The sequence below is a fragment of the Salmo trutta genome, chromosome 21 (assembly GCF_901001165.1).
Source record: "Salmo trutta chromosome 21, fSalTru1.1, whole genome shotgun sequence".
Lineage (NCBI taxonomy): Eukaryota > Metazoa > Chordata > Actinopteri > Salmoniformes > Salmonidae > Salmo > Salmo trutta.
In genome coordinates, this window is record NC_042977.1 from 41128785 (window position 1) to 41141482 (window position 12698).

General features: G+C 44.9%; 1 protein-coding gene across 1 annotated transcript; it reads right to left on the reverse strand.

Annotated features, from left to right (window-relative positions):
- Positions 1-1168: 1168 nt before the first annotated feature.
- Positions 1169-9432, reverse strand: LOC115156420 (cholinergic receptor, nicotinic, gamma). Its single transcript, XM_029703854.1, has 12 exons — positions 9286-9432; positions 6640-6779; positions 6505-6549; positions 6256-6380; positions 5944-6099; positions 5138-5235; positions 4587-4787; positions 4103-4217; positions 3211-3325; positions 2424-2697; positions 2022-2155; positions 1169-1833 (listed from the first exon to the last, which is right to left on the reverse strand). The coding sequence occupies exons 1-12, from the start codon at positions 9350-9352 to the stop codon at positions 1609-1611; spliced, it is 1695 nt and encodes a 564-aa protein (XP_029559714.1). The 5' UTR covers positions 9353-9432; the 3' UTR covers positions 1169-1608.
- Between the last annotated feature and the right edge of the window lie 3266 nt (positions 9433-12698).

Genomic DNA, 12698 nt, shown 5'->3' on the forward strand with positions numbered 1-12698 from the left:
TTTGTTAACAAGAAATTTGTGGAGTGGTTGAAAAACAAGTTTTAATGACGCCAACCTAAGTGTATGTAAACTTCCAACTTCAACTGTATATGTCATACCTAAAGGGGTCCTCAAATAGCTAAATGATTCATGGTATGACCATCTTAAAACAATTCCAGCTTTTTAAATGTTGCCATTTGTCAAGCACTTACCCTCTGATGTCCACTCCCTGGCATCTCTTGATTGAAGTTAGTGTCTAGCAAGCAAGCAGCTGCGTTTTTCAAACAGGGATGGGTGAAGTAGCCTTCTATCTCGTGCTCTACTTTGTGTGTGGGTGTGTAAACGTGTGTGTGTGTGTGTGTTTGCGAGAATAAGTTATATGCATGTGTGTGTGCTTGTGTGTTACCATGCGTGTGTTTGTTATGCTCACAAATGTGTGTTTATGTTGTATGGGAGTGTGTGTGTGTGGGGGGGGGTTCACCCCACTGGTCTCTCTGACTCTGCCTCACACCCATACTACCAAAAGTTGTTATACCTTTACTTTTAATGAAACAAAGTTAATCTTTGAACAACAAAAAAAACACGTGTATGATCAACAATCTAGAAAACAGAACACTGTGTTCGCTGATTAATATCAAAATCACAACTAAATTAACTATCTTACAAAAAACATGATGGATGATGGTTGCCCAGCCTGGTCTCATAGATTAGACGTAACATAGTAAAGACATTCAAATTAATATGATATATTATGTTCTGTATGGTTACATAAGATAGAAGGTAACTTAAGTAGGATGGTTGGTCGGGGTGGATGGGTATACGTATAATGCGAAGATCTAGCAAACTAAAGGTTGTGTGTTTGAATCTCATCACGTACAACTTTAGCATTTTGTCTAATTAGCATCTTTACAACTACTTACTGCCTTTTAGCTACTTTGTAACTACTTAGCACGTTAGCTTAACTTTAATCCTAACCTTAACCCTAACCTTAACCCTAACCCCTAGCCAGGCTAACGTTAGCCACCTAGCTAACGTTAGTAACAACAAATTGTAATTCGTAACATATATGTTTTGAAATCCGTACCATATTGTACAAATTGTAATTCGTAACATATTATATGAAATGGATGATGGACATCCACAAATTAATACATACCGTACGAAACGTAACATATCATATTAATTGGAGTGTCCTGGATTTACCTTTATTAGGTTACGTCTACCCCTGAGTCCAGGTTGGGTTGCCTTACAGAAAGTAAACATAACAGTGTGATAAAACCTTAACATATTACTCAGTGGTAATATCTATGTTCAAAAATACCACCTTCAACCATTTCTCTGAAACACACATATCATACAAGGCATCAGTGTGTATGGTCAAGCATATCCCTTTGTAATTAGTATGGACATCTATAATCCACTGTCAAAATCTTTGTTGTCTCACTGAATGAGCAAACTCATAAACTGCAAAACCTGTGACAGACCCACATGGTTTAGTTTCAGTCTCAGACCACCAATACATACATAACCATAGATCTCTCAAGGGTTTCTGTAGCCACAATAACCTGTGCTAAAACCCATTCCTTTCTAGGGCCATTTTCAGACCTCTTCCTGGTTTATGGACATTTCTCAACCCAGTAGATTTTCACCAGTGTCATTCCCAGAGAGATCAGTGATGTTATTCCCTAACGGAGGAAGGTACTTCCTGGGATCACCAGGGAAAGGTACGGAGGGGGGCTGGTTGAAATGCCCCATCAGGAAGATTCCGATGGTGCCCATGAAGAACGACAGCGCCATGGCGATGAAGCACACCCTGTCAATCACCCGGCCAACCAGGAACCACTCCTCATTCTCCTGTTGTGGCATCAGAGGGACAGGTCAGAGGGGAGACTAAGAAGTGGAGAATCACTCTAAATGTTGGGAAATCAGTTTCCTTTCAGTAATGAAAGAGTAATGAACGGTATTACAGAGTGAAACATGTTCTGGCACAAAATGGTAACTGTGCATCACCCAGGTGGGTGAAACACATTTGGGAGACTCACACTGTCAAAGTTGTTTTGCTGCCTGGCACTCTTGGCAATATGTTTGCAGGATTCCACACACTGGCGCACCTCCGGTGAGGCCTGGGCCAGGCTGGTCCCCAAGTCCTGTGCCGTACCCCCCTCAAGACTGTTATCTAGGGTCAAAGGTTAAAACAGAGAATTAACCTATAGAAATTTCTTGCAATTTTCTCGCAGCTAAGATTGAAAATATGGTAACACTTTACATTAAACTACCCTTATTATTGTGTAATTACACTGTACTTACAGCAGCAAACCCAACCCTAGCTTCATGTCCAGCTGCTGGTTCAACCCTAACCCTTGTACCAACACTTATCCTTTTCCTAAGTGGAGGGTAAGTACAGTGAATTCCCATTGTAATATTCTATGTGTAACCGTACTCACAGATCTTATCCAGTGCAGATTTCATGAGGCCGTCTCTCTCTCTGAGCCTGGAGAACATGAGTTCAGACCGGGCCGTCTTCATGACGTATTCTTCTGCCTTGATGATGAGTCCTAGGGAGCTGCGACGCCGGCAGGGGACTAGAAATATGTTACTCCCACTGTCGGTACTGTGACTGTGAACATTACAGGTTCCATCACTGAAGTCACAGTCCTCAGACGGTGTCCACGGTCGCATCTGCATCCTCAGCAGCCGAGGCAGGATGTTCAGCAGGACCTGAGGTCAACATTGTCAAGGGTCAAAGGTCAACACCAGAGTTGGGGTAGGTAGCCTAGTGGTTAAGAGCATTGGGCCAATAACGAAAGGTCGCTGGTTCGAATCCCCTAGCATAAACTTTTGATGTGCCTTTGAGCAAGGCACATAAACCCAATTGATCCTGTAAGTGGCTCTGGATAAGAGTGTCTGCTAAATGACTAAAATGTACATGTAAATATGGGGCCAATTTGAATTGAAGACACTTAATTCAGGAAGTCTATTTTTATATATATATACATAGATTACTTGTCCTTAGTTTATTGATAAATCATTCAAATTAGATTTTTTTAAATCTTAGAATTTCAGTTTAATTCCAGAATTGACCCCATCCCTGGTCAACACTACCAGTCCAATCAGTCAAACTTTCCCTTATGGCCTAACAAGCCATCCAGTAATGCAGAGGACCATATAAAACCACATTAGAGGCGTGGGACGCTTCTGACAAACTTGCTGGTCACAGTTTTACAGTCTTACCTTCCTGACTTTATTGTTCATGATGTGTGTATTGGGGGACCTTAGAGAGAGGTTCAGCACGATGACACAGTTCATTACTATGATGGTGGTCACGGACATGACAAACATCAGGTACCTACAAAACACATGAAGCCATTAAAGCTAACGGTTACAGAAATCAGGACTGCAGACAGGCTCTATAGACCTCTGTTATAGACCTCTATATGAGTGACCTGTTGTTATGTTGGACACCTACTGACAAAAAAATATGTTATTAAATATTTTGACATTTTTTCAAAATTAAAGATTTAAGGAAATACAGGCAGGCACCACATTACTACAAGACAAAACGGCTCACTCAATCAAATCTGATGGTCTATATAAGCCAGCTTTGATATAATAAAAATAATCTTGAAAAGGTAGTGGAATGGGGTAATGTCTTAGTGTGATGTGGGAAGAATCCAATACTTAACCTTGTATGTGGTACAAATCACATTATTGTGGGAGAACCTCCTCTAAGGGTATGAATTAGTCTGTTTGAGAAGGTTTGAATCCTAATCAACCTGCTTACACATAGTCTGAAGTACAATACCAACATAGCTGCTGTAGTAGGTCAAAGCTGTGTGCTGGAAAACCTTGGTAGAGCATGGGTAAAGTACAGTAGGCATTGTGGGGCTCATGAATTTCCTTTCTTTATCGACTTCCGACCAATGGCTACTTCTCACTTAAAACATTGTTTTTAATAGAATAACATATTAGAACTAGAAGGTTGTTTTCCATTAAGAAAATTGTGTGACTTGCTTCCACTCTTTAGAAGTTTTTTTGTGGTAGTTGAAGAAGTTTAAAACATTTTACTTAAAGGGAAGCAGTAAAATATAGTCTAAGTAAATTATATTAAAATAAGTGGTCCTACTTTCCGATAAGAGGAACAGTCTGGGAGGTTTCTGGAACCTTGTTGGCTATGAGGATGAGGAAGACAGTCTGGGCCAGGAGAATCATGATGGACACGGTGCACTTCTGACCCCCAGCTGACCAAAACCAAAATCAGATCACAAGCACAGAGAGTCAATCAGTTGATAAACATCTACATTTACATTGATATTTTTGTCATTTAGCAGCTCTTATTCGGAGCGACATGCAGTTCATCATCAGACAATGAAATACTGTATGTACTGGGTTGCACAAGCATCTATAGGTGTATCAGAGGTGTTACCGGGTAGGTTACGTGAATGTGCGGACGGTGAGTATGTGAGTGTGTGTGTGTTTGTGCATGAACGTGTGTGTGCGTGGGTGTGCATACGCGTGTACATGTGTATTCGTCTGTGTGTGTGCGCGAACTTGTGTTCATATGTGTGTACAAGTGTATGCGTGCGTGTGTGTGTCCATGCAGTCGTCACCTTTGGCAGGCAGGAAGTAGACGAGCAGGCCCAGGGATGAGATGAGGACACAGGGAACGATGATGTTGATGACGTAGAACAGAGGTTTCCTCTGGATCATCAGGAAGAACACCACTTCCTGGTACTCTAACTCATCTTTAGTGTAGCGCTGGTTAATCAGCTTCTTAGCAGGCCTGTGTTTGATGATCCACTCCCCATTCTCTGGCAACAGACGAGAGCTAGACTTAATATGAATAGTGTCATGGCTTCCATGTAAGCTGCTTAGAACATTATATAATTCTGTCTAGAATGAGATAACGAGAGAACAAGAGAACAAGAGGTTTGAATCCTGTTCAGTTCCCAGATGATGCAAGAACTTTGTATTTGTTTTTAACAAACAGAACCCAAATTGAATTGAACGTTTATTGACGATTCTATGAACATTTATTGTCTTGTTGTAAAATGCTCTCATGTTATCCTCTTTTCCCTAATGTCCCTAGTATTTTTCATACGCTCACAAAAAAAACACATAAATCAATCAAGGTGTTTGCGGCGTAGGGTTACTACAATACCTGTAAAAGCCTCAGGGTCGATCACCACCCACTCCACAGGCTGGTTTTCCTCCTCTGTGAGAACTAGTTCTATCTCGTTTGCGTTGTAGGTCTGGGAACTGAACACAGGGATAGAGGAAACACAGTCATCCATAACTGTGAAACTAAAAACACAGAACCTCCACTGACACACCAATAAGCTACATCTCATATTGACTAATGATATTTTTATATTTGCGGTTAAATCGATTGGTTTCCCAGACAATTTTCCATACACTTTGGGCTGGATTAAATCCGTATCGCGAAAGATCCACGTTATAGCTCGATTGAAATTTAAAGGCAATGTTCCTGCGTTCGCAGAGACTGCATTCACAGTAAATGCTGCATGTGTTGACTGAATCGGAAAATTAACTTTACATTTTAACATAGCTTTGCGATGCGGATTGAATCCAGCCTCCACTCAATTCTTTCAGATCTGCTGAAGGGGTATACAGTATAACGGCCCAGGGAGGTTAAGGGCGAACTAGTCAGTTGCAACCAAAATGTCTAGTCTGCACTTAACCCAAACCCTCTGAATCAAAGAGGTGTTGGGGACTGCCTTAATCAACGTCATCGGCACCCGGGAAGCAGGTGTTGTCAGGGGTTAACTGCCTTGCTCAAGGGCAGAACGGCAGTTTTTTTGCACATTTTCCTTTTGGGGGATTCGAACCAGCAACCTTTTCGGGTAACTGGTCCAACGCTCTTAACCGCTAGGCTACCTGCAGCTGGTGGTTATTTTCAGTTGAGATTAGTCATTAGTGGGGTGTGTGTGACTGTGACGCCCATACCGGAACACCATGGTGCAGTTCTGCCAGTCGAAGGGGAAGTAGTTGACGGTGATGGAGCAGGCGCTGCGATAGATGGCAGGAGGCAGCCAGTACACACAGCCACCAGGAGACACCAGGGCATTACAGTACATGGCTATCTCAAACTTTCCGTCTACACTTTGGAGAGAGAGAGAGAGAAAGGAGGGAGGTTATGTATGGGATTTTTTCTGACATCTGACAACTTCCTAACATGGATGCCGTTATCATGAATCTGCAGTGTTCCCTTGGCCAGCACGTTAAGTGATGATTTTACATCATGCTTTCTAGACTCACTTGTTCTCCAGGATGATGTCAGGCAGCCAGATGCTCTTGGAGGGGATCCTCATCTGGGAGGTGAGGTTTCCGTACAGGATAGACCTGGGAGGTTGGTCCCAACTCAGCCTGTAGTCACACCATTTCTGACAATGGAAAAAGCAGATAACAAATAGAATATGAAAGGAAACGAAGACAAAGAGTCAGGAGACATGGTGTGGTACTAAACCACTGTGTGAGTGTTTAACTTGAGTCGACAAGGGATTTTACCATTTCAATCCAGACGCTGGTTGTAAGGGCTTCTTCCTTTTCATTCTAGGGATGGAAAGCAAGATGATCACACAGACACAGACACACACACACACACACACACACACACACACACACAGACACACACACACTGACCAGGGAAATAAGGTTGGTGAGGGTCATCTTGACGGTGACCTGTGTGATGTCACCACTCTTCTCCATGGGCCGGACGTTCTTGTTGTAGCCTATCATCAGGTCCTTGAACAGCTCCCCCTCCAGGTTCACCCCTGCCACTGCTGAGATACAATCATAGAGAGACACATGGTGAGATACAATGAGAGACGCCGAGTGGGTTAGAGTGAGAGAGACAAATAGTGACAGCGTGAGATAGAGGGAGATAGGGTGAGATAGAGGGAGATAGAGTGAGTTATTAATACTTCAATAGGGGAACACACAAGGTTGGATGTCAGCTAAAACTGCACGATATATACAAGAGTATGTGGACACCCCTTCAAATGAGTGGATTCAGCTTTTTCAGCCACACCTGTTGATGACAGGTGTATAAAATGAAGCACACAGCCATGCAATCTCCATAGACAAACATTGGCATTAGAATGGCCTTACTGAAGAGCTCAGTGGCTTTCAATGTGTCACCGTCATAGGATGCCACCTTTCCAACAAGTCAGTTCGTCAAATTTCTGCCCTGCTAGAGCTTCCCGGTCAACTGTAAGTGCTGTTATTGTGAAGTGGACATGTCTAGGAGCACCAACGGCTCATCCGTGAAGTGGTAGGCCCCTCAAGCTCACAGTACGGGACAGCCGAGTACGTGGCATGTAAAAATCACCTGTCCTCGGTTGCAAGACTCACTACCGAGTTCAAAACTGTCTCTGGAAGCAACATCAGCACAATAACTGTTAGTCGGGAGCTTCATTAAATGGGTTTCCATGGCAGAGCAATGCCAAGCGTCGGCTGGAGTGGCGTAAAGCTCGACGCCATTGGACTCTGGAGCAGTGGAAACGCGTTCTCTGGAGTGATGAATCCCACTTCACCATCTGGCTTTGGAGGATGCCACGAGAGCGCTACCTGCCCCAATGCATAGTGGCAACTGTAAATTACGGTGGAGGAGGAATAATGGTCTGGGGCTGTTTTCCATGGTTCATGCTAGGCCCCTTAGTTCCAGTGAAGGGAAATCTTAATGCTACAGCATACAATGACATTCTAGACAATTCTGTGCTTCCAAATTTGTGGCAACAGTTTGGGGAAGGCCCATTCCTGTTTCAGCATGAAAATGCCACCGTGCATTAAGCAAGGTCCATACATAAATGGTTTGTCAAGATCGGTGTGGCAGAACTTGACTGGCCTGCACAAAACCCTGACTTTAGCCCCATCGGACACCTTTGGGATGAATTGGAACGCCGACTGTGAGCCAGGACTAATCGCCCAACATCAGTGCCCGACCTCACTAATGATCTTGTGGCTGAATGGAAGCAACTTCCAACATCTAGTGGAAAGCCTTCCCAAAAGAGTGGAGGTTGTTAATGCCCATGATTTTGGAATGAGATGCTCGACGAGCAGATGTCCACATACTTTTGGTCATGTGGTGTAGCATACTGTGAATGTGATATGTTTTTCCTGCAGCAAATTATTCTTTCAATGTTATATACAAACAGATAAAAATATGTATTTTATTCCAACTTCAAATACATAAAAAACAAACATTGTCAAGATATGCCAGGATATGCATATAATTGGTACCATTGGAAAGAAAACACTTTGAAGTTTGTAGATATGTTATAATTAATGTAGGAGAATATAACACAATAGATATGGTAGGAACCCCCCCCCCAAAAAAAAAAATGTTTATTTTGAGGGACCGTGCTCTTACAATGGAAAGTATAGGGGCATACTGAATTCTAGCTCCCAGGATGCAATTCCTATGGTTTCCACAGGGTGTCAGCAGTCTATGTTCAAGGTTTCAGGCTTGTAACTTCCAAAACGAATAAGAAATATCAGTTTTAGTACAGGGACACAGTCTTGGAAATTCGTGTTTGGGCGCGCCATGAAGACAAGACGCACCTGCTAAAATCGGTTTCCTATTGAACATACTTCTTTCCGTAAGAAATATTATAGTTTGATTACATTTTAGGGTTTCTGATGAGTAAATAAAAACGTATTTTGACTTGTTGAAAAAGTTTAGGAGTAGATTTTCGGATTCCTTTCTCTGCATATTGAACGAGTGGATTACTCAAATCGATGGCGCCAACTAAACAGACTTTTTGGGATATAAAGAAGGATTTTATCTAACAAAACAACACTACATGTTATAGCTGGGACCCTTTGGATGACAAATCAGAGGAAGATTTTCCAAAAGTAAGTGAATATTTAATCGCTCTTTGTGAATTTATCAAACCTGTGCCGGTGGAAAAATATTTTGATGTGGGGTGCCGTCCTCAAACAATCGCATGGCATGCTTTCGCCTAGGCTTAAGAAGTTTTTAATCAAAAGACAGCTTCTCTAAGGGCCTTTTTTTTTGGAACACACAAAAATAGCTCAACTATTTTTAATTGTTTATTCTGTTCTCCAGTGACACTTTTTAACCATGCAAAACATTTGTGCCATTTTGAAGTGTTTGTATAAAGCTTTAAACTCATTGTCATAATGCTTCTACCAACAGCTCAGAAAACCTGTATAAGCTACTCATCCCATACCCTGACATTCCAATAAATACCAATAAAATACCAACTGAAATACCTCTAGAAACTAGCCATGCTTATACAGTAAAGTGGATGCTAACATTCTTACCAGTAGTGAAGATGAAGAGAAATATCCATAGACCGAGTGGTGGAAAGCGTTGAGATCCTGCTGCCATCTCTGGGACTGAGATTATTATCGTTTCATACCGATACTACTCTTTAGGTTTGGCTGCCACCTGCCAAGGGGTGAGGGGTGATGTGTGGTGTGTGTGGCAGGCGTGGGGTGTAGTTGTTAGTTTGTGTGTGTGTGTGTGTGTGGTGGTCAGGGTTGTGTCAGTTTCAGGGGAGGGTTTACTGTCTTATGGCCCTAAAAGTATTTCTGGAGCGCTGCACTCCTACTGTGTATCCCAGGACTGCATTGTCAGCTGTCACAACGCGCGCGCACACGCACACGCACACACACACACACACACACACACACACACACACACACGGCACTGGAATGTGTAGCGGCCCTTTTACGGGCTCCTTACCAATTATTTAATTTTGTGTGTTTTTTTACACTGATCGTAACTTTTTTTGTACATAATGTTTTCACCATCGTTTCCTATGACCGAAAAGAACAGCGATCACTAACCTCGATTTGGATGAAGATTTCCACTTCAAAGATTCGGAGGCACAGGACATACTGCTAACCCCGGACCAGGCCCTCATCCCCGAAACTCGGAAGAGAAAGTTACGGCGATATAGAGGTCAACGTGGGGGAACCCTGATGAAACTACGATATAGAGGTCGATGTGGGGGCACCCTGATGAAACTACAATATAGAGGTTGACGTGGGGTCACCCTGATGAAACTACCATATAGAGGTTGACGTGGGGTCACCCTGATGAAACTACGATATAGAGGTCGACGTGGGGGAACCCTGATGAAACTACGCTATAGAGGTCGACGTGGGGGAACCCTGATGAAACTACGATATAGAGGTCGACGGTGGGGGCACCCTGATGAAACTACGATATAGAGGTCGACGTGGGGGAACCCTGATGAAACTACGATATAGAGCTCGACGTGGGGGAACCCTGATGAAACTTCGCCGGCGAGTAAATAAACTGTCTCTACCCTCTGTTCTACTGGTGAATCTACAATCACTGGAGAACAAACTGGATGAGCTCTGTTCAAGACTATCCTGTCAACAGGACCTGAAGAACTGTAATATCCTATGCTTCTCAGAAACTTGGCTGAACAAGGACATGGATAATATACAACTAGTTGTTTTTTCTATGCATCGGCAGGATAGAACGGCAATGTCAGGTAAGCTCAAAGGGGTAGTGTGTGTCTCTTTGGTAACAACAGCTGATGTGCGATCTCTAATATTAAGGAGGTCCCGAGGTTCTACTCACCTGAGTTAGATTACCTCATGATAAGCTGTAGAACATAATATTTACCCTGTGAGTTGTCATGTATATTTTTCATAGCTGCCTGTTTACCAGACCAATTCTCAATCCATTAAATGTATTATGAAAACCCTTTTTTCATTAGAACTTGTCACAAAGTGCTTATACAGAAACCGAGCATAAAACCCCAGAGAACAAGCAATACAGATGTAGAAGCACGGTGGCTGGGAAAAACTGACAGCACCTAGCCGTCATGAGGCGACCGACAGCAACTAGCCATCATGAGGCGACAGCAACTAGCCGTCATGAGACGACAGCAACTAGCCATCATGAGGCGACAGCAACTAGCCATCATGAGGCGACAGCAACTAGCCATCATGAGGCGACAGCAGCTTGCCGTCATGAGGCGACCGGCAGCAGCTAGCCGTCATGAGGCGAGCGACAGCAACTAGCCGTCATGAGGCGAGGGACAGTAACTAGCCGTCATGAGGCGAGGGACAGCAACTAGCCGTCATGAGGCGAGGGACAGCAACTAGCCCTCATGAGGCGACAGCAGCTAGCCGTCATGAGGAGACAGCAACTAGCCGTCATGAGGCGACAGCAGCTAGCCGTCATGAGGAGACAGCAGCTAGCAGTCATGAGGCGAGCGACAGCAGCTAGCCGTCATGAGGCGACCGGCAGCAGCTAGCCGTCATGAGACGACCGGCAGCAACTAGCCGTCATGAGGCGACAGCAGCTAGCCGTCATGAGGCGACAGCAACTAACCGTCATGAAGCGACAGAAACTAACCGTCATGAGATGACAGCATCTAGCCGTCATGAGGCGACAGCAGCTAGCTGTCATGAGATGACCAACAGCAGCTTGCCGTCATGAGGCGACCGGCAGCAGCTAGCCGTCATGAGACGACCGGCAGCAACTAGCCGTCATGAGGCGAGCGACAGCAACTAGCCGTCATGAGGCGACCGGCAGCAACTAGCTGTCATGAGGCGACAGCAACTAGCCATCATGAGGCAACAGCAACTAGCCGTCATGAGGCAACAGCAACTAGCCGTCATGAGGCGACCGGCAGCAGCTAGCCGTCATGAGGCGAGCGACAGCAACTAGCCGTCATGAGGCGATAGCAACTAGCCGTCATGAGGCGACCAACAGCAGCTAGCCGTCATGAGGCGACAGCAACTACTGTAGCCGTCATGAGGTGAAAGCAACTAGCCGTCATGAGGTGACCGACAGCAGCTAGCCGTCATGAGGTGACCGACAGCAGCTAGCCGTCATTAGGCGACATTAACTACTGTAGCCGTCATGAGGCAAAAGCAACTAGCCATCATGAGGCGACAGCAGCTAGCCATCATGAGGCAACAGCAGCTAGCCGTCATGAGGCGACAGCAACTAGCCGTCATGAGGCGGGCGACAGCAACTAGCCATCATGAGGCAACCGACAGCAGCTAGCCGTCATGAGGTGACAGCAACTACTGTAGCCGTCATGAGGCGAAAGCAACTAGCCTTCATGAGGCGACAGCAGCTAGCTGTCATGAGATGAGAGCAGCTAGCCGTCATGAGGCGACAGCAACTAGCCGTCATGAGGCGACAGCAACTAGCCGTCATGAGGCGACAGCAGTTAGCCATCATGAGGTTACAGCAACTAGCCGTTATGAGGTGATCGACAGCAGCTAGCCGTCATGAGGTGACAGCAACTAGCCATCATGAGGCGACCGACAGTAGCTAGCCATCATGAGATGACAGCAACTAGCCTCGATGAGACGACAGCAGCTAGCCATCATGAGACGACAGCAGCTAGCCGTCAGGAGGCAACAGCGACTAGCTTTCATGAGGCGATCGACAGCAGCTAGCCGTCATGAGGCGACAGCAGCCAGCCATCATGAAGCGACAGCAACTAACCGTCATGAGGCAACAGCAACTAGCTTTCATGAGGCTACCGACAGCAACTAGCCATCATGAGGCAACAGCAGCTAGCCATCATGAGGCGACAGCAACTACTGTAGCCGTCATGAGATGCCAGCAACTAGCCGTCATGAGGCGACCGACAGCAACTAGCCGTCATGAGGCGACCGACAGCAACTAGCCGTCATGAGGCGACAGCAACTAGATGTCATGAGGCGACCGACAG

Coding starts and splice junctions, on each gene's coding strand:
- LOC115156420 (XM_029703854.1), bottom strand. CDS start 9,352: ATGGCAGCAGGATCTCAACGCTTTCCACCACTCGGTCTATGGATATTT. Junction 4,788..5,137: donor CGACCCTGAGGCTTTTACAG/GTATTGTAGTAA, acceptor GTCTGTTGCCAG/AGAATGGGGAGTGGATCATC. Junction 2,156..2,423: donor ATCTGCACTGGATAAGATCT/GTGAGTACGGTT, acceptor CTTTGACCCTAG/ATAACAGTCTTGAGGGGGGT.